Source organism: Scyliorhinus torazame, chromosome 1 (assembly GCF_047496885.1).
Source record: "Scyliorhinus torazame isolate Kashiwa2021f chromosome 1, sScyTor2.1, whole genome shotgun sequence".
NCBI classification, from domain to species: Eukaryota; Metazoa; Chordata; class Chondrichthyes; order Carcharhiniformes; family Scyliorhinidae; genus Scyliorhinus; species Scyliorhinus torazame.
This window is the reverse complement of record NC_092707.1, coordinates 51731587-51754371: the sequence shown is the minus strand read 5'-3', so window position 1 is coordinate 51754371 and position 22785 is coordinate 51731587. Positions and strand designations below refer to the sequence as shown.

Here is a 22785-nt window from a genome sequence, read left to right as displayed (position 1 = left end):
TGGGCTTGAGTGATATTAGGCACAGATAGCTGGGGGTCTTTATCAAATGTCACAAATGCACATGTTACCACATTAGAAACTCTTGTTCTTCACAACCTTGCAGTCTTACTGTCGTTACCCCTCCCCCCGGTGGGATAGCGCTTCACCCATCTGGACACACCTCTTCTCACAGGCCCTCAAAGTCAGGCAAATGGTTCGCCCACTCAAAGTGAAAATAACATAAATCCCGAAAGGACTCAGGCATTAATCAATGAGCCATAGAATCTCACCCCTAATCCCCCTCCAGTGCTATCCGGCAAAGGGATCCAGGGCCAAAGTGAACCAGGAAGTCAGCGTGCTGGCAGCAGACAGACAGAATTCAGACAGAAGCAATATTTGAGGAGCATTACAGAGATTTCCTCACTGTGAATCTTCATTACCCTCCTGCATTTTCTAAACAACAGGCACAAGGATTCCCCAGGCTCCAACCTGATGACTAAGGTTTATTGCCACCCTCCTTCGGTGGTCAGGGAAAGGTAGGCACGATCTTGGGTTGGGGTGGTGGGTGCAATGGTTCTTGAGCTGTCGCACAACATGGTGTTCCTATAGTGTGGTGGGAAGCGATGAAGGCAGCCCTGGTCATTGTGCCCATGCAAACCCTTGCCCTGCCTATCCTTCATCCTTCAGCTCCTCTCGGCCCCTTCCTCCACTCCCTCTTGGTCTTCCTCCTCACCGGAGGAGACATTCCACTCTTCAAGGTCTTCTTCAGTAAGGTAGTTGCCCGGCTGCTGTGCTAACTGCTGTAGGGCACAGCAGACCACCATGATGTGGGAGACCCTCTGGAGACTGTAATGTAGGGCCCAACTGGAGCTGTCAGGCCAGTAGAAGCACATCTTAAGGAGTCCGACGCACTGCCCAATCAAAGACCGGGTGGCTCTGTGGGCCTCGTTGTAGCGGACCTCTGCTTCAGTCTCAGGCCTCCGCACTGACGTCATCAGCCAAGTCCTTAGCGGATTAGAGTTAGGGTTAGGGTTTGTCCCCAACAAGTCATCCCTGCAGCCTTGATGACCCTCAAAAATTCCAGGGATTTGCAATTTCCCAAGGAAGCATGCTCCCTGGAAAGTGAGCACATATGTGCATGAACCTCTTCTGGTGGTCACACCAGCTGCCATGAAGAAAACCCCTTCCTGTATATGAACATGACTTCCTGATGCCAAGGGGCATGTAGAATGACTTGGGTGCAGTATATTGCCCCCTGTACCTGTTGCAGACCAGCTATGATAACAGTTCCCGCAGTCCTCTCGTCCTGCTGGGTCTGGTTCAAGTCAAAATGGATGAAATCCAATGCCTTCACCATGACCTCATGGATGCATTTATGGTGGATGACTCTGGAATACCACACAGGTCACCCGTGGAATCTTGGAACAAATCCATCGCAGAGACGTTGAGGACTGCCATGACCTTCACAGCCACAGGGAGGAGGTGTCCTCCACCTCCACCTGGCACCAAGTTGGACAGAAGGTGACACAAGGACCACACTGTCTCCCTGGTGAGGCGGAGTCTCCTGCGTCACTTGAGGTCCAACAGCTCCACAAAGGAGACAGGGGTCCAACATAACCTCGGTCTCCTTCTCCACCTTCGTGCCCCCTATTTCATTGCTACTGTTTCTTGTCCTTGAGCCTGCACTGTGGCTTCTGGTTCTCTGGTGCTGGGTGCTCCTCGGGTACCGCCACCCATTGCTGCTGGAGTCTGTGCTCCTCCAGAGCTGTAATTAGCACAATTGACAACTCCACTGGCTCCAAACCGATCTCAATCGGTAAGCTGCGAGGGATGAGAGGGAGGGAGAGAGAGAGTCAGGTTGGTGTTGTGGCTGTTTAACTTCAGTACCTTCCCTCACCCATTGTCCTGCCGGTCCTGGAAGCAGCCAGTCCTACACCTTATCCAGCAGCTACCGCTTACTCATAGAACATACATAGAACATAGAACATTACAGCGCAGTACAGGCCATCTCAGGTACCCTTCCATCGCCATTGCTTGCCTGGTCCTGATCAATGCCCTCGCCCCCTCAGAGTCACCTCAGGCCTCCGCTCTGGTTGTCCCCTCTGTTAATCTCTACACCACTGAGCTTTCTGACAGGAGGTTTCAATGATCGTCCATCCCTCATGAACAGGGTCAATGGATGGTTCTGTCCACCTTGAGGGCTAATGAATCCTCAATGGCTGGGCTGGGTACCAGCATTTATGCAGGCACAGTCCCTCAAGATCCCAAACACCCAAGCATTTATCCTAGAACCATGAGGTATCACCCCTCTCCTTAGAGTTGAACAGATTAGAGTCCCTACAAAGAATAAAGAACAATACAGCACAGGAACAGGCCCTTCGGCCCTCCAAGCCTGTACTGGTCATGATGCCACCCTTGGCCAAATCTCTCATCACTTCCTAGTGCCGTATACCTCTATATCCATCCTATCCATGTATTTGTCGAGATGCCTTTTGAACGCCATTAATGTATCTGCTTCCACCACTTCCCCATGACAGAAGGAGGCCATTCGGCCCAGCAAGTCTGCACCGACCCTCTGAAAGAGTACCTCACCCGAGCTCATTCCCACCGCCCTATCCCATTAATCCAACCTACACAATTTTTTGAACACTAAGGGACAATTTAGCATGGCCAATCCACCTAACCTGCACATCTTTGGATTGTGCGGGGAAACCGGAGCACCCGGAGGAAACCCACGCAGTCACGGGGAGAACGTGCAAACTCCACACAGTGACTCAATGCCGGAATTGAACCCGGGTCCCCGGTGCTGTGAGTCAGCAGTGCTAACCACTGTGCCACAGTGACTTTGAAAATGTGGTTAGTTGACATTGTCAAGTGTTATCTCGTGAGGGCCCATTAGTTTGATGAGCACGAGTCGCAGGAATGTTAGAGCGCACAATTACTTTCTGCATCAGGGACAGGCAGGACTATTAGGCACCCTTATTACTCAGGCTGCATCATCTTGAGATCTCATTGCTATCAGGCCTGGACAGCCATCACATTAATTTGTAATGATTGCCACACCCCCACCTCCACCCCAAGGCCCAGGTTTATCAGGAAAGTAAAATTAAATTAGATTGGGGGAGATGGTGTGGTAGTGGTAATGTTACTGGATTAGTTATGCAGAGGCCCAGGCTAATGCGCTGGGACACGGGTTCCAATCCCACCATGGCAGCTGGGGGAATTTAAATTCAGTTTGGAAATCTGGAAGTGGAAGCTTGGCTCAGTAATGGTGACCATGAAAACTATCATTGATTGTCAGGAAAAACCCATCTGGTTCACTAATGTCCTTCAGGGAAGGAAATCTTCCGCATTCACCTGGTCTGGCCTACACGTGACTCCAGATCCACAACAATGTGGTTGACTCTTAACTGCCCTCTGAAATGGCCTCGGAGGGCACCCAGTTCTAGAGCAATTCGGGATGGCCTTGCCAGTAATGTCCTCATCCCATAAAAAAGAAAAAATCATTTCCACTTCACTGAATTGTTCGACTTTTTCAATGCTTCAATCATGAGCGAGCAAGTTATAGTTTATTGCATAAAATCTAAGAGCTGTGGCCATTTGACCTATTGAATGTCATTGTAGATCTGTTTGGATTATTTTTGTTTTGCGCCCTCCCTCACTGCTTTAAACGTGATGTTAATCCATTTAAAATAAACGGGTTAGTATCTCCCTCAAAATATCAGACAGGAATATTATTTGAATATTTCAAGCCTTTGTTGACTGTAATTTTTAAACTATTAACATTGAACAGAATGGTTTGAGTTTATACATCCAATCTTTTTCACACAGAGTGACAGCAACATGATCGAGAGGAACTACGTACATAAATAATAAATTAATGTTTATTTAAGGCAAAATAAAGTAGCTGACAGTTTACATTTCACTGCCTGATGTAAACATTGCTCTTTGAAGGATGTTCAGAGTGATTTATTAAAAAGGGGACGAGGTCGACATTATTGTATATATTGGGCTTATAAATCCACGGGCTTCGACCGCCACTGTTATGCACAGAGACTGCTTACTAATGCCTGCCAGTGCTGTCACTACTGCAGTCTGTTATATCAGCCAAGGCCACCAGATTGAATGATATGTTGGCCTTCATAGCCAGAGGAATCGAGTACAGGAGCAGGGAAGTCTTGCTGCAATTATACAGGGCCTTGGTTTGGCCAGACTTGGAATATTATGTGCTGCTTTGGTCTCCTTATCCGAGGAAGAATGTTCTTGCTCTAGAGGGAGTGCACTGAAGGTTTACCAGACTGATTCCTGGGATGGCAGAATGGACGTATGAGGAGAGATTGAGTTGGTTGTATTCACTGGAGTTCAGAAGAATGAGGTGGGAATCTCATAGAAACCTATAACGTTCCAACAGGACTAGGCAGGAAAGATGTTCCTGATGGGGGGTTGTCCAGAACCAGGGGTCACAGACTGAGGATATGGGGTAGACCATTTAGGACAGAGATGAGGAGAATTCTCTTCACCCAGAGAGTGGTGAGTCTCTGGAATTCAGGTTAAACTAGAGCCTGCCTGCCTCATTAACAAATTGCAGTTGCCAACCCGCTTCCGGACAGCAGGTTGTCTGTCCACCTTCGCTGCCTCCATTAAACCAGGAAGTGAGATTTATAGACATTTGAATGACTGACCCAATTGCAACCTACTCATTTTTTGGGGGGTTAAAATTCACTGCAGCGTCTCTGAAGGGAAGATCCAAAATAAAAGTGCTGAGGGCATCGTTGCCGAACGGAGATCATGAGGTGGTGCTTGACCCTCTATTTCGTCTAGTTCATATCCACATAAATTAATATTGCATTTGTTCAGGACAACACACTGAGATTCTCCAAGCCCACAACCACTGCCATCTAGAAGGACAAGAGCAGCAGATACCTGGGAACCCCACCGCCCGAAAGTCCCCCTCCAAGTCATTCACCACCCTGACTGGAAATAAATTGCCGTTTCTTCACTGTTGCTGGGTCAAAATCCTGGAACTCCCTCCCTAACAGCACAATGGGTGTACTTACACCACAGCAGCATTTCAAGAAGGCAGCTCATCACCACCTTCTAAAGGGCAACGAGAAATGGGCAATAATTGCTGGCCGAACCAGCAATGCCCACATGCTGTAAATTAATTTTAAAAATAATTTATTTTAAATCCCAGTGATTATAGTATATGGGCTGATTTTTCCAATCCAGGTTTTTCCAATTTGTTCTATTTGTTTGCTCCTTGCAATAAACAATTAATTTTTTTCTGTATCCAATTTATTTTGTTTGTTATCATTTTCCAGCTGAAATTTGAAACTATTCTTAGAACATGTCAGTCCCCAAACATTGGTGGGAGCTGAGAGCTGGTGAATCAGAATCTTTGAATTCACTCAAGCACCAACTTATATTTTTGTGCTGTGTACCGTGTATCAGGTGCGGTCATCTATTCCAGTCCAGCGTGTATGTGCGGTCGAGCGAGTGGATGAAAATGCTTTCCAGCAGCTCCATATGATGCAGATCATCACCCAGGACAGCGAGGCTCAGCTACACATAATGTACATCCAGTGTAAGGTAAACTATATACAATACTTATTCTACAATTCCTTGTATTTTCTGAAGGAATGCACGATTTTCCATGTTGTCTTTGGTTTACATATAGCAGAATGCTCAAAACTGTATATGCAGACGATCTGCCCTAAATAGAAGAGAAGTATGAACCCGCTTTCTCTATCTTTTATTGAGCTTCTATTCCTTTCAGTGAATCAATTTTTAGGATGGTGGAGTTGCCCAGTATCTGTGCTCCCCAGATTACTCACCTATAACAACACTTAATGTTTACAAAGGGCTTTTCACACACACGGATGTCCCAGGACACTTCCAAAACAGAGATCTGCACAGTAAGCAGCAGAAGAAAGAAGTTTTGAGGTTTATTAATGGCAGGCTGGAAGGGATGGATCTTGCTTCTTTGATGGAGGTAGTGATAAGTAGCACAGCGACTGAATGACCCCCAAGGTCTGGTGTAAGAATGTTCAGTTTCAGTGAGAGAAAGAAGTCATAGAGTTTTTCCAGCACGTAAAGAAACACTTCTGTCCATTGTGTCCACGCCTGCCATCAAGCAGCTCTCTACTCTCTTCCCATTTTCCCACTTGGTCCGTAGCCTTGTATGCTGTGGGATTTCAAGTGCCCATCTAAATACTTTTCTTTTAAACGTTATGAGGGTTCCTGCCTCCACCACCCTTTCAGGCAGTGAGACCCCGATTCCAGCCACTCTGGGTGAAAAGGTTTTTCCTTACATCCCCTCTAAATCTCCTACCCATTAACTTCAATCTATACCTCTGATTATTGACCCCTCCACTAAGGAGAACAGTTTCTTCCTATCTACCCTATTTCTATCTTTCATAATTTTGTACACCTCAATCAAGTCCCCCTTAAGCCTTCTCTGCTCTAAGGAGAACAGCCCCAGCCTATCCAGTCTCTCTTGATAGCTGAAACGCTCCAGTCCAGGCAAGATCCTCGTGAATCTCCTCTGCAGCCTTTCTAATGCAATCATTTCCTTCCTATAGTGTGGCGACCAGAACTGCACACAGTACTCTAGCTGTGGCCTAATGAGCATTTTATCAGCTCCATCATAACCTCCCTGCTCTTATATTCTCTGCCTCGGCTAATAAAGACAACTATCCCATATGCCTTCTTAACCACCTCTACCTGTCCTGCTGTGACATGCACACCAAGATCCCTCAGATCCTCAGTACTTCCTAAGGTCCTACCATTCATTGTATATTCCCTTGCCTTGTTCGTCCTCCCAAAATGCATTACCTCTCACCTTTCAGTGTTAAATTTCATTTGCCACCGTTCTGCCTGACCAGCACGTCTATATCATCCTGTAATCTAAGCCTCACTATACCACATCACCAATTTTTGTGTCATCTGTGAACTTACTGATCATATCACCTACATAGCAGCAGTAGTGGTGGATATAATTATGATTGCATGGCCAGAGAAGATCACTCGGGTCGGGAAGAGTGTAGTATAAGGGTCTGACACATATAGGATCATGGTGAGACTGAGTACAGTACTGTCCACGCAGTGATGTAGGGGAACACATGACCCATATCTAGGGGTTAGTCCTGTGTTGAACAGAGCCGTGTGCACAGGAAAGCGTGGAGACAGCTCCTAACTTGACTCCTTTCCTGTATATATGCACATAGTTATCATAATTAATAAATACATAAAATTAACCTACTTAAGACTATGAAGACTTCATTAAGAGCTAATGAATGGTATCCAACATCCCACAGCACAAAATAATGCTGTGGAGGAATGTGAAATTAAAATCAAGCAGCAGAATTCTCCCTTCCTCAGACTGGGTGTTGATGCTGTGGCAGGATTTGTGGAGTTCCACAGCAGCAGAACTGCAGCCGCACTTGGACCGATTCTGCGACCATTGAGGTGCCAACACCAGCGCCACGTGGAACACAATTGATTCCAATGAGAAACGGTGTGGGATTCGCCAGGTTGACACTCAGGAGGCTGACAAGCTGCAGCCACATATACGCACTTCACTCCCCACACACACCATCCCAGCCAACAAGATGGCACTGGTTGTTCTGGAGTGTGCCCATCCCACTGATGGGTTGACTGAGGCCAGAGGGCTCTGTCATGATATTCAAACACACACATCATGATGGACACACTAACAGGCAAATCAGAGTACACAACACCACAACCAATCACAGACAAGAACACCAACCACATAAAAAGCACGAGCACGACACCTGGTGGTCAGTAGGTCTGGGGAGAAGGGAACAAGAAAGAGCTGTTAAAACATCACAAGCAGGGAACCCCCCACGTGCAGAGTGCAAAGACCAAACTGTAAATAGTAAGTTTAAATAAAGTAGCGTTGTACCATATGCAACCGTGTTGGCTCATCTGTGTGTCAGAACACCCAACACCACATGGTACAGGAGTGGATCGATACCTGCCTACTAACCTGCCATTCTGGACATGGACCACACCGGCAAACCGCAGCCGATGCAAGTCGCGGGGAACCTAGGTACCAACTGGAAGCTCTACAGGCAGCGATTTGACCTGTACATCCGTGCCACCGAAAAACAGAATGTCTCGGATGACACGAAGATTGCAATGCTCCTCTTCTACGCAGGTCCGCACGCCACCGACGTCTTCAACTCACTGGTGTTCGAAGAAGGCGAAAACCAAGCCAAATATGACATGGTCATCCTCAAACTGGACCAGCACTTTCAAGTTGAAGTAAATGAAAGTTTTGAAAGATACCTTTTTCAGCAACGCCTGCAAGGTAAGGAGGAGCTTTTTCAACCCTTTTTGACGCACCTCCGGATTCTAGCGCAGTCCTGCGGTTACGGCACCACCACAGAGTCCATGATCAGGGACCAGATTGTTTTTGGCGTTGCCTCTAGTGGCCTACGCCAGCAGCTTCTTAAAATGAAAAGCCTCACCTTAGCGTCTGCTGTGGAAGCCTGTGTCCTCCACGAAAATGCTACCTGCCGTTTTGCCCGATTTCAGGCGTCCGAGTTGGCACGGAGGGGGTCCCCAGCCGTCGAATCGGCAAGCCAGGCCGCCCACGACGTCAAACGCATCCAGGCCGTCGATTACTTCCCGACCCACGGCCCGGACGACAGCGGCCGCTTCCCGCGCTTTTCGCGGTCTCCCGCGCAGGTGCGCGCCAAAAATAACGGCCACAACGAGGGACGCACTGCGCAGGCGCGCCCACCGCAAGATCGCACTGCGCATGCGCAGTGGCGCAACGAACGCCGTGACATCATGACGTGCGGCAATTGTGGAGCTCTACATTTAAAAGGGCAATGTCCTGCAAAAAACCGACAGTGCCACAGATGTGGCACGATGGGCCACTACGCAGCCCACTGTCGTTCGGCTCAACCCATGGATCCGGCGCATCCTCGACAACCTCGCAGACAAGTCAGGACCGTCCAGCCCACGCATCAAGACTTCCAGTTAAGTGATGCAGATGACCAGGATGCCTTCCGAGTTTCCGTCATTGATGTCAACAAGGTCAATGCCATCAATCCAGCCGATGAGTGGTGTGCCACCCTGACGGTCAACCCGAACTCGTCGCAAGCCCATTAGACTGGACTTATAATACCGCTCATATGTTTAACAAGTTGCACAATTTTACATGATAACCTGTTGTTGTTTATCGTTCCAGATGTCGTCTGACTGGACAACTGTTCAAGTTTTTTTTTCTTCTTCTCTCGTTCGCATTTATGTTATGTTATGGTACAACTTGGTTCATGTGACGCACCCGACATCGCCCCATGTACATAGTTCCGTCATATGCACATGCTGCACACGACACACACACACTCTTAGATGCACTCACGACACGATCATATTTATTACCACGTAGGCACATATCTTTGTAAAAAGGGGGGATGTCATGATATTCAAACACACACATCATGATGGACACACTAACAGGCAAATCAGAGTACACAACACCACAACCAATCACAGACAAGAACACCAACCACATAAAAAGCACGAGCACGACACCTGGTGGTCAGTAGGTCTGGGGAGAAGGGAACAAGAAAGAGCTGTTAAAACATCACAAGCAGGGAACCCCCCACGTGCAGAGTGCAAAGACCAAACTGTAAATAGTAAGTTTAAATAAAGTAGCGTTGTACCATATGCAACCGTGTTGGCTCATCTGTGTGTCAGAACACCCAACACCACAGGCTCCTGACGGGGGACACCCAGACGACCTGTGGCTTTAAGTTCACAGTGTGCAGTCGGCGGTATGCACAGCTGCATGGCTGTCTTGCAGGCTGCGGCAATGGTTTTCCGTGCCCTTCCACCCCAACCCCACAGTCCACCTACTGACCATCCCCCGCTACTCCCCCAGGCCCTGGCATAAGCCCCCCCGGCCAGCGGCACAACTGTCAGAAAACTATGGTGATGTTGGACACTTTCCGTATCCCCGCTCTCTCCCTCAGCTCCATGAGTCACAGAAAACTAACATGCAGGTATAGCAGGTAATAAAGAAAGCAAATGGAATGTTGGTATTAATAGCTAAAGGAATAGGGTATAAAGGTAAGGAAGTGTTGTTGCAAATATACAAGGCATTGGTAAGACTGCACCTGGAGTATTGTGCACAGTTTTGGTACCCTTATTTGAGGAAAGATGTAATGGCATTGGAAGCAGTTCAGAGGAGATTCACTAGATTGCTTCCAGGGATGAAGAGTGATTGAGCAGTTTGGGCCTATACTCTCTTGACTTTAGAAGAATGAGGGAAGATCAAATTGAGATTATAAGATGATAAAAAGTATGGATAAAGTAGATGTGGAGCGGATGCTCCCTCTTGTGAGATATTCCAGAATGAGAGGTCATAGTCTCAGGATTAGGGGTAGCAAATTTAAAATAGAAGTGAGGAAAAGCAACTTCTCACAAAGGACAATGAATCTGTGGAATTCACTACCCCAGAATGTGGTGGATGCTCGACAGTGAGTAAATTTAAGGAGGAGTTGGACAGATTTTTAATTCGTAATGTGTTGAAGGGTTATGGAGAATGGGCAGGTCAGTGGAGTTTAGGCCATGATGAAATCAGCCACGATCGTATTGAATGGCGGAGTAGGCTCGAGAGGCTAAATTTCCAACACCTGCTCCTAGTTCTTAGGTGTGTTCCAAGAAATAACTATTCTGTCTAATTCCGCCTTCCAGCTCTTGGACTCTGGCCCTCTAAATAACAATACCTCAAGCACAATTCTGGCGTTCTTGAGTAATAAGAGGATTTCTTGATTAATAAGGGGGGTCAGGGGTTATGGAAAAAAAGGCAGGAGATGGGGATGAGGAACATATCAGACATGATCGAATGGCGGAGCAGACGCGATGGTCCAGATGGTATAATTCTGCTCCTGTATCTTATGATCTTATGGTCCCGCCGCTCCCCCCGGGGTGGTCCAGGCCCTGAAACAGGTCTCGCTCCTGCACCCTGACCCCAAAGTGAAAATGTATCCCTTGATGTCAGACAGGAATTCAGAGAGCACAGTGCCCTTGGAGTCAGGTGGGCTGATAGAGAGATAGTGTGAGTGCTGCCCTCATGCTTGAGAATGAGAAGATTTGGAGGGATGGTGAGCTGGTCATATTTTAATGTTGATGAGGCACAAAAGACACTTTCACCCATTAGTGCATGTGCTCCTGCTGCTTGCCTGGCTGAATTTCCTGTCTCTATTTCCAGTAATGGTTACTTGAAGTCACAGTTACGAGAGGTGAGGGGTCTCTTCGAGGCTTCTCCTCCTTTATTTTTCCCACAGCCGCGGACAAGTTTCCAGATTCTTGGCTGTGAAGAGCAATTCAGCACGAAGCAGCTGTTTCCAGCTGTCAAAACAAAATGCTGACAGCTTCTCTGACTGACTGAAGTATACGGGGAATGACTCTGTGGGAAACAGTCAAGTTTGGTATTGTTCTTGTACACATGGCCATCGGGAAGCGTGAATGATCTGACAAACTGACGCCAGCCAAGTCACACTGATCCCCCCGCCCTGTTGAGGATTGCAATGTTTACAGGCAGATTATCACCACCTTGGCTGGCTCCTGGAGCAATGTCAATCAGTTCTACATTTTTAAAATGAAGCAGACATGGAGTTCTCTTCCCATTGGCTGTAATTGCAACCTAAACTGCCTGGTTAACCGTATTCTGGTGGTAGAGTTCCATTTTACCATGGCTATCACTCGTTGCTGCCAGATTCACTGACCTTGCCTATGTTCAATATCTAATTGACAATGTCAAATGACAGTGTAAATGGATGTGATTGGCATTGAGTCAGTTATGGTCACAAATGGCAAGAAGCTGTTGCTTGAAGCTAATGATATGATGTAAAAATGCATCAACTAGAGAAGTGTTTTTCAAACTCTTTTTTCCGGGATCCACTTCTGATAACGAGTCGACATTCAGGACATACGCCACGTTCGCTATCTTTGATGCAAAAGGGGAGCTGCTTGCTCCTCACAATCACACTCCAATCAAGTCCATTGGAGGACAGGGCACTGTGCATATCAGATGCAGAGTTCAGCCAGTTCCTTTTTGTCGTCTTCACCTTTGTGAAAATGGAAAATCCAATCTCGCACATGTAGGTCATCGTGAAGCTCAATAGCAACAAAATGCTTGTTTTACTCAGCACTGGATACTCCTAGGAGATGCTACTCCAGAATGTTGACAGCATCATGGGCTTTTGGTGTGTTTTTAATGTGCTATCACAGGTCAGGTACAGCAGCGTAATCTTTTCATGTGGAGTCAGCCGTAAGTTAATAACTGACTCTGGGGTCTCAACCTCAAAAGGAAATTTTCACCAACCACTTCTCTTTCAAAATCTGAAACTTCTCTTGTCATTTGCTAATACTTCCCTGCATATAACACTTATTGGCTTTGCATCCTTATTTGCATTGGCACAATTAACAAAACCATACCTCAAGCAATCATCTTTATACTGCTTTGTTCCCAAGTTGAGTTTCTTCTTTGTATGCTGTTAACCACAGGCCCTGGAGCTATGCACAGAGGTAACACTAGCACTGCTCTGTCCTGCCTTCAACTCTCCTGCGCAACTCTCTCCAACAGATTCAGATGTGAGGTCCTGGACCATTGGGTACATTGCCTACTTGTGTCTCCGGCCGCCTCTTCCTTGTAACAATGGTCCATCTTCACAATCCTCTTGACTTGCTTGCTAGCAGCTAGAAAATGAAAGAAGTTCTCCTCTGTGCTTTGACACAAAATGCATGTACGTACAGGGCATTTGACATCAAGTGTACATACAAGGCCTCATTTTGTTCTCATTTAAATGCCAGTAACGGCCACCATTCTCAATTTAAATGCCGGTATCGGCTGTTGGGCATTTCTCCTGCGATCGGGACCACCGCGGGAACGCTACAGATGATCACTCCACGACAATCCCGATACCTGCCTGCGACCACACTTTGAAAAATCCTGAACGAGAGCAGCTGCAGGCCCCAGGACAATGTAGAGATCTTCGTAGCTTCGTAGTTAAGATGTTGGCTTCATCTTCCTGGAAAGTACACTACCTTTTGTGAGGGCCACGAAGAATCCAGCACGAGTTTCAAGGATACAAAGAAATAACATTTATTTACAATAACATATATATACAGCAGCAACTTCGCTTGCTGCTTACTCCTACCTGCTGGTTCCAAACTGGCCAGCTTTATTTATACCGGGAGTCTGCTAATGATTTCTCCGCCCCCCCCCCCCTCATTGGGGAAGCTCATACTCCCACAGGATTGTGGGATTGTCATTAGTCCCAGCCAATGGTAAGCAGGCAGGTTATAACCGGTAACGTTGGACTATTGTGGACGGGGATGGGTTAAAATATTGCCCCTCTAAATTCACAAGTTCATCAAACGTTTTGGTGTCCGGCGCAGCTGGGTACGTAAGGCTCCTAATCACCCCAAACGTATTCGGGCCGCAGGCAGTGAGCAATATGACCACCTGGCACTCGTTTTCGGTGATATTGTTTGCCCGGAAATAGTAACACATCCATTGTGCGTATTGGTTCCAGCTTTCCAGCGCAGCATCAAAAACATCCAAACGTCCATACAGAGGCATGGTGTAATAGTAAACAACTTCCAACCTGTATCCAACAACAATCCAGGGAGGTGGCTTCAGCAGTGTAGACAGCTATTCCCTTTAACCCTCGGCGCCAGTTTTGTGAGGGCCACGAAGAATCCAGCACGGGTTTCAAGGATACAAAGAAATAACATTTATTTACAATAACATATATATACAGCAGCAACTTCGCTTGCTGCTTACTCCTTCCTGCTGGATTCCAAACTGGCCAGCTTTATTTATACAGGGAGTCTGCTAATGATTTCTCCGCGCCCCTCATTGGGGAAGCTCATACTCCCACAGGATTGTGGGATTGTCATTAGTCCCCAGCCAATGGTAAGCAGGCAGGTTATAACACTACCTAATCCCAGTAATCCCACATGATATCAAGAAATGTCTGGTGACAATCGATACTGCAAAGGCATGGGCCCTGACAATATTCCAGCAAGAGGCCTGAAGGCTTGTGCTCCAGAACTTTGTGCTCCCCTAGCCAAGCTGTTCCAATGCAACTACAACACTGCATCTACCTAGAAATGTGGAAAATTGTCCAGGTGTGTCTTGCACACAAGAAACAGACAAATCCAACCCAGCCAATTACCGCCTATCAGTCTACTCTCCATCATCAGCAAAGTGAGCCATCAACAGTGCTATTATGCGGCATTACTCAGCAATAACCTGTTCAGAGATGCTCAGTTTGGGTTCCATCAGGGTCACTGAGCTCTTGACCTCATTACAGCCTTGGTTCAAACATGGACAAAAGAGCTGAATACCAGAGGTGAGGCGAGTGTCACTGCCCTTGATATCAAGGCAGCATTTCACCGAGTATAACATCAAGGAGCCCTAGCTAAACTGGAGTCAATGGGAATCAAGGAGAAAATGCTCCACTAGCTGGAATCATACTGGCACAAAAGAAGGTGTCTGCGGTGGTTGGAGGTCAATCATCACAGCCTCAGGACATCACTGCAGGAGTTCCTCAGGGTACCGTCCTCGGCCGAACCATCTTCAGCTGTATCTTCAATGATCTGCCTCCATCATAAGCTCAGAAGTGGAGATGTCTGTTCCAATCTTGCACAGCTTGGTTCATTGAAGACTTCAGTTTATTGTGCATTTTCAATAGTATATACTCAGCTGGAATCTTGCCCTTCGAATCTTCCAGTTCAGCTTTAATGTAAACATTTGCCTGTTGAACTGCTTCATTTACATTCAACTTGTGCATTTCACAGGAACATAGGAACAGGGGTAGGCCATTCAGCCCCTCAAGCATTTCCTGCCATTTAATGAGATCCTGGCTGATCTTGGTCTAACTCCAAAGACCTGCCATTGGCCCATATCCCTTAGTATTGTTGCTGAACAAAAATCTACCTATCTCAGATTTAAAATTAACCACTGATCTAGCTTCAAAGCTGTTTGTGGGAGAGAGTTCCAAACCTCTAACACCCTTTGAACTGCTTCCTAACATCCCTCCTGAACATTATAGCCCTAATCTTTAGACTATGCCCCTGAGTTTTAGAATCTCCAAACAGTGGACATAGTTTATCTTTATCTACCCTGTCTTTCCCTGTTAATCCATGATCTTCTAAATTCTGGCAAAAATGGGTCTAATCTATGTAATCTCGCTTTGTAATTCAACCCCTGTTGACCAGGTATCATTTTTGTAAACCTACGTTGCATTCCCTCCAAATATCCTTTGTACGGTGTGGTGCCCAGAACTGCTCACAGTACTTCAAGGGGGGTTTAACCATGGTTTTGTATGCCTGCAGCATAACCTCTGTGACTTTATACTCCAATCCTCTAGATATAAAGGTTAGCATTCTATTAGTCTTTTTGATTATTTTCTGCACTTGTTCGCGGCTTTTCAAGGATCTATGCACCTGAACCCCCAAGTCTCTTTGGGCATCCATTGTACCTAACACATCAGTGTCTGACATCAGAGCAGGCAGGGGCATAGTGGTATTGTCACTGGACTAGTAATCCAGAGACCCATTGTCTGGTGACCTGCATTCGAATCTCACCATGGCAGATGGTGAAATTTTAATTCAGTAAAATCTAGAATTGAAATTCCAATGACGACCACTAAATCATGTTCAATTGTTGTAAAAACCCATCTGGTTCACTAATGTGAAATTCGTTCTCCTTGATCCGACCTACATGTGAATCCAGAACCATTGCAACGTGGTTGACTCTTAAATGCCTTTATAAATGGCCAAGCAAGCCACTCTATTCAAAGAGCAATTATGGATGGGCAACAAATGTTGGCCCAGCCAGCGATGCCCACATCATTGTAACAGTTACAAACCATTCGCTGCCTATGGACTTGACTGAACCAACCTGTTGTATCATGAATTATCTTGGCACTCTGCCCTGTGTCTGTGATCACTCTGCTCTTTCATCATGGACTTTCTCTCGCACAATGTACCTCCTGGTCTGCTTTATTATACGTACGCTGTAGCTGATTTTCATAACTTCCACATTTTGACACACGTTTTTGGATTGATTTCTCCCCTTTGAATAGACATCTGAGGGGTCTCTCATGCCGAAATCTAATATATTTTTAATTATAGCATATTTTAGCTATCTATTTTCACATGATTCTGCCATCTGCGATGCAGCTGGGGCCACATACTGTTTAATGGCTCATTTTCACTCTGAACTCTAGTGTTGAATACATAACGTTCATATGTTACATTCACACGGGGTACAATAATAATATTATAATAATCGCTTATTGTCACAAGTAGGCTTCAATGAAGTTAGTGTGAAAAGCCCCTAGTCACCACATTCCGGCGCCTGTTCGGGGAGGCTGGTACAAAGTGTGCGTTCAAGGCTTTCAAAATCTCTGTCATATTTTTCTTTGCTCATCTGTTAGATTTAGTGTGATACACACTTTGTAGTAGTCCTTCCCTGGCAGTGTTAACAGTGTGGTTACTCTTATCAGTTCAAGGTTGTTCATTAAGTTTGTTACAATCTCCTTTTGCCATTGTAATTGGTAAAACCGCCAGTTTTGTCACATATTTTCAGTTGGACTGGAAATGTAAGTGAAAAATTTACAGCAGCCATTTTACTCACTCAGTAATTTACTTGCAATTTGTCCTTTTTCTTTGTAACCAGTAATTTCACTTGTAGCCTGTGTAAGCTTTTCTTTTGTTCTTTTTTTAGCAGCTTTGTTTTGCAGATTTATACTTTTCTGTGTGCATTTCTGAGCTGTGTCTCACTCCCAGCCTGTGTCTGATTTCCTTCACCTTTTTCAACAGCTGATTTGCAAATTTTGGACCTTTGTGTTCCTGGGTTTGCAGTGTCTTTTCTGATCCGTTTCCAGGGTTCAACAATCTATTTTTATCCACTTCCGTACACCACGTTTCATGCATAAGGACAGCAGTCTTCATCAGTACATACTCAGTGAGAGTCTTTATTAAACTGTCCTTATGATGTCTGCCTCCAGGTGCAGCCTCATGGCATAATCACATGATTACAGAAATCTAAATGTATAATCAGACTGGTTACATTTCAAAATGTTCTTAAGATATTCACAGGACTTTATTCAGGATACCAAGGTTGTCATATTATGTCGAATAGATTGGAAGTATTAAGTACAGTTGTCAGTAGAGACTTGAGATAGGGGCTCTATGTCCACTGGAGCACAGAGAGCTGAGAAGTGATTTAGTATTGATTTTTGAAATTATGAAGGCTTTTAAGTGGGTGAATAGGGAAAAGTTGTTTTTTGTGGTTGGAGGGTCAGTGACAACAAGGGACTATTGATTTCAAATAGCTGTGAAGAGAATGAGGAGAGACATCCAGCGGACACCTGAAGATATGATGGCATTGTGGTTCTGCCACTGGAATAGTAATTCACAGGCCCAGAATAACGCTCTGGGCACATGGGTTCAAATCCCACCATGGCAACAGGTGGAATTTAATTCTATGAATTAATGGAACAAGTGACCTTGGAACAATCATTGATTGTCATAAAACCTGTCTAGTTCACATTTGGGAGTGAAATCTGCACTTAGACGCAGGAACGGAAAATGCAGCCCCTTATCTTCCAAGGGCTAGTAGTGGTGTTATGTATCTGGGAATACACTCTTGCTGGTACTGCATCATGTGATGTATAGTGATGTCAGCGGAGTGTTTGCCCGGACTGCCAAAGGACTGGCCCAGAAACCATGGCCCAAATGGCCTCCAGTGTTCCAAACAGCTGTGAAAGCAGGTTATTTATCTAATGAAGTGTATGAAATGGACATTAGAAATGTAATCATGTAATTTTGTAGAGGTGTGCCTGTACTAGTAACATAATTGTCCTGAGGAAGGAACATTTAAAAGCAGTAGAGTGATGGGCATTGGTATGTGTAAGTTGCTGGGGCACCGTCCTTTGATCTCCTGTTGACATATTCTGCTAGCTAACCTTTGTGCCCGGTATAATATTTCTTTGTTGCCGCAAAGATAAAAGATATGGAGGTGCCCGCACTCTGGCTTCTTGTAAAACACGATGAGTGGTTCATTAAGGGTGTTGCTCATATAGTCAAGGTGGTGATCTGCTCAAAGCCCGGGCAAACATTTTGCTGACATCACTACACATTGCATGATGCAGTACAAGCAAGTGTATTCCCAGATACATAACACCACTACCAGAACTCTTTCAGTCTTTAATGCCGCCAATAGCACCCCCTTTGACCTATGCCCATGACATCTTTGTCAATCTCTCCTTACCTCGGAACTAGCCCTGACCTTCCATTCTGCCCCACCACCCGCCTCTCCAACTATCTGATACGTCACATTTCTATCCCTCTTCAGTTCTATAGAAGGCTCATATGGACTCAAAGCTTTCACTCTGTTTCTCCCCCCACAGATGCTGTCAGGCCTGCTGGGTTTATCCAGCATTTTCTGCTTTTATTTTATATTTATGAGCAGTTTATTTTTAATGGCCACATCAAAATAGGATGGCCTGCCTCTTTGAGGAAAGGGGATGTCGCTTCAGATTTTACTCATCGGTGGCATGTAATTCCTTCCATTTTGTAATCTTAATGGATTGTTTGTTAATATTTTTAAAACTGTGTTCCCGCGTTCTTCAGTCACAATCCAAATTGAAGGATTAAATTCCTCACACTATTTTAAAGGTCAGAATCAGAAGCCTTTCCCCTTTTCTCAGGACTGAAATGTCTGTCTTTGGTAATATTAGAGCAATGGCGATAAAGGAAAAATGAGCAGGGCTATGTGGGAGGAGTAAAGAGGTGGAAAATCTCTGGAGTGAATAACTAGCATGGGAACAGTGAGCCAATTAGCCTCCTCTGTGCTGCTTCATTTTATGTAAAGAGCGATAATGTACTGCTCATTCATAAAATGACCTGAATTCACAGCCGCTGGCTCTGTGAGGTAATTCAGGCCTACAGACAACACTTTAGGATTAAAGTTCCACTTAGGTAGGGAATCTGGAATCTAGCACAGAATCTATTGCTCCTCCCCATGCCCCCCCCCCCCCTCCCCAAACCACCACCACCACCACCCTGTGGCAGCTTTAGTGGTGGGGACATATAATTAAGCAACAGGGTGGTGGTGGGGGGACCCACTACCTTCACGCCTTCAACCCAGTTAAGTCTGTGGTTGGAAGACATGTGGATGGCCTTCCCACCCTGCTGCAAATTGAGGCCCTGCTGTGCGCAATTAAAGTAGCAGGCAGGGGGCTTGCTGCTCTGGACCACCACCATTGCTGCTCGTGATCCCCCTCACTCCTCTCGCCAGGTGATACCCGCTCCTGCCATCACTCATCTTTTTCTGGGGATCCTGTGACAATCCTAGGCCTCGGGAGGGCGCCATACCGGCAGCTTTAACCACCTCCCCGGTGGTTCTGCCACTCAAGAGAGTTGCCATGTCCTCTGGTTGGCAGCTCTCAGGAGATGGGACTGTCCATCACTGGGGTCCTTGATTTGGGATGAAGGCCCGCCACTAGCCTGTCGAGTGCCTGAGTGGAACAAAATGCACGGGTTTCCCCTAAATTAAATGACCCAGCCGCAGCCAAGACCCCTTTCGCTTCCACAGGAGTCCTCCCCTAGTCTCAATAATTTGACATTAAATTTCAGATTCCAGCATCCGCAGTAATTTGCTTTTATTAAATACCTTTGCTTGGTTTCATATTGTGCAACTAGCAAAGTTAATATTGAAAGGCTGCTATTAACACAATTATAATGAACTCGAAGGTACACTAGCTATAATTTTAACATCTGTACTCCAGCATTATTTTACAGTCGACACAATGGTGGTAAACTCACTGATCTATTCTTCCAGTGGGGAACTCAGCTCAAATGGACAGTAAATCAGAGCAAGGGCTACAACGCTGTGATGCAAGATGCATATCCATGTTTACTTTGAGTGGGGTTCCCTTCTGATGAATTTATCCTCGGCACTTTTGTCAACGCTTTGACAAAGAGCCATCCAGACTCGAAACATTATCAGACTGATTGTTTAGCGACTACATCTCCATTACTTTCAGGTCACAGAGTCACAACAGTGTAATGGTGCAGGAGGAGTCCGTTTGGCCCATTGTGTCTGCACTGCCTTTAACTGAGCATCATGACTGAGTGCCATTCCCCTGTCTTTCCCCCAGACCCCTGCGCATTGTTTCTATTCAATTAATCATCAGAATAAAGGAGGGAGATAGAGAACCTAGTGGAGTGGTGCAGCGACAACAATCTCTCCCTCAGTGCCAGCAAAACTAAAGAGCTGGTCATTGACTTCAGGAAGCAAAGTACTGTACACACCCTGTCAGCATCAAGGGGGCCGAGGTGGAGATGGTTAGCAGCTTCAAATTCCTAGGGGTGCACATCTCCAAAAATCTGTCCTGGTCCACCCACGTCGACGCTACCACCAAGAAAGCACAACAGCGCCTATACTTCCTCAGGAAATTAAGGAAATTCGGCATGTCCACATTAACCCTTACCAACTTTTACAGATGCACCATAGAAAGCATCCTATCGGGCTGCATCACAGCCTGGTATGGCAACTGCTCGGCCCAGGACCGCAAGAAACTTCAGAGAGTCGTGAACACCGCCCAGTCCATCACACGGACCTGCCTCCCATCCACTGACTCCATCTACACCTCCCGCTGCCTGGGGAAAGCGGGCAGTATAATCAAAGACCCCTCCCACCTGGCTTACTTGCTCTTCCAACTTCTTCCATCGGGCAGGAGATACAGAAGTCTGAGAACACGCACGAACAGCTTCTTCCCTGCTGTTACGAGACTCCTAAATGACCCTCTTATGGACTGACCTCATTAACACTACACCCTGTATGCTTCATCCGATGTCGGTGCTTATGTAGTTACATTGTATATCTTGTGTTGCCCTATTATGTATTTTCTTTTATTCCCTTTTCTTCCCATGTACTTAATGATCTGTTGAGCTGCTCGCAGTAAAATACTTTTCACTGTACCTCGGTACACGTGACAATAAACAAATCCAATGCAATCCATCCCGTGCCCCCATGAGTGCCTCCATTAAACCTACCTCCACCGCACTTCCAGGCAGTGCATTCCAAACCCAAACCTCGCGCTGTGTGATAAAGTTTTTTCTCACATCACATTTCCTTCTTTTGCAAATTGCTTTAAATCTGTGTCTTCTTGTTCTTGATCCTTTTTTGAGTGGGAACAGTTTCTCTCTATCTCCTCTGTCCAACCCCCTCATGATTTTGAACATTTCTATCAAATCTCCTCAAAGCCTACTTCCCTCCAAGTAAAAGTGTTCTAACCTCTCCAATCAATCCTCATCCCGGGACCACTCTTGTAAACCTCTTCTGCACTCTCTCCAATGTGGTTCACACCCTTCCTATAGTGTGGCACTCAGAACTGTACACAATACTCCGGCTGATTTCATAGAATTTACAGTGCAGAAGGAGGCCATTTGGCCCATCGAGTCTGCACTGGCTCTTGGAAAGAGCACCCTGCCCAAGGTCCTCACCTCCACCCTATCCCCATAACCCAGTAACCCCACCCAACACTAAGGGCAATTTTGGACACTAAGGGCAATTTATCATGGCCAATCCACCTAACCTGCACATCTTTGGACTGTGGGAGGAAACCGGAGCACCCGGAGGAAACCCACACACACACGGGGAGAATGTGCAAACTCCGCACAGACAGTGACCCAAGCCGGAATCGAACCTGGGCCCCTGGAGCTGTGAAGCAATTGTGCTATCCACAATGCTACCGTGCTGTCACAGCTAAACTGGCTGCCATGATGATTTAAGAGTTTTAACAGTCATTGTACATTTCTCTCTCTTCTAGAATGTCAATGAACTGAATCAGTGGCTGTCGGCTGTCAGGAAAGCCAGTATCTACAATGAGCGCATGCTTCCTTCATTCCATCCAGGTTCGTACAGGAGCAATCGTTGGACCTGTTGCCTGCACACGGATAAAACTGGTATGTCTGCAAAATCCTCCCTGTTAAAACTGACCGTTTACCTTAAATCCAGTTTCAGTCAGGAGAAAGAAAACGCTTATAGCTGCCACTTTGTTTTGTTGGCATAAATACCTGAGTGAAACTGTGATGCAAACTTAAACAGATTCTCACAAAAACAATTCTTGTGTTTAACATGTTTTTTTGATGACCATGTGATCGGAATATTCAGGGACGTTGTATTTTCCCTGTCATACTGCTATTCAGTTTCGCTGTGTTTTTCTCATCAATGATCTACCTGAGTAAGTAAGCATTTTTAAGTAACTTGCAAACGTATTAAAATGGCTGATGTTTCAAATAGAAATTGACTATATTAACGTTTCCCTTCTTTGCCAGTGGATTAAATTTCAATATCGACCTTAAGCTCAAGTTCTGCCTCATGAAGAACAAGTCTTTCCTGTTAATTGTGTAACATGCACTTTGTAATTATCATAAGTAGTGAGTCAGCACATTACTTTTTAACATATGACATCCAGGGTTTGAATCTAGTGTAAGATGATTGGTTGAAATTTTATTTCCTTTCTAGCTTAAAGGGCCATAAGTGGAAAGAGTTTGGGTCGTTCCTAATAGTTACTGCTGGCTGTAAGATCAGAATAAAAATTTCCCCAATTGAATAGCAATTATAATTAAATCAGAAAGACTGACATGCAAAAATTTCCCATTGCCGTGGCAACTAGAACTAATACCCTTCCTATTAGAAATGACCTGGGAATAACCGCACTGGATACAAAATGTGCAGAT

The 22785-nt window shown here is 45.8% G+C and overlaps 1 protein-coding gene across 2 annotated transcripts in view; it reads left to right on the top strand.

Annotated features, from left to right (window-relative positions):
* The window catches only part of rasal1a (RAS protein activator like 1a (GAP1 like)), a 386120-nt gene that overhangs the window by 341564 nt on the left and 21771 nt on the right, over nucleotides 1-22785 (top strand). For both annotated transcript variants that reach the window (XM_072492394.1, XM_072492310.1), the window contains exons 18-19: nucleotides 5431-5568; nucleotides 21873-22008. In XM_072492394.1, coding sequence (XP_072348495.1) covers nucleotides 5431-5568; nucleotides 21873-22008 — 274 coding nt within the window. The remainder of the gene's footprint in view (nucleotides 1-5430; nucleotides 5569-21872; nucleotides 22009-22785) is intronic.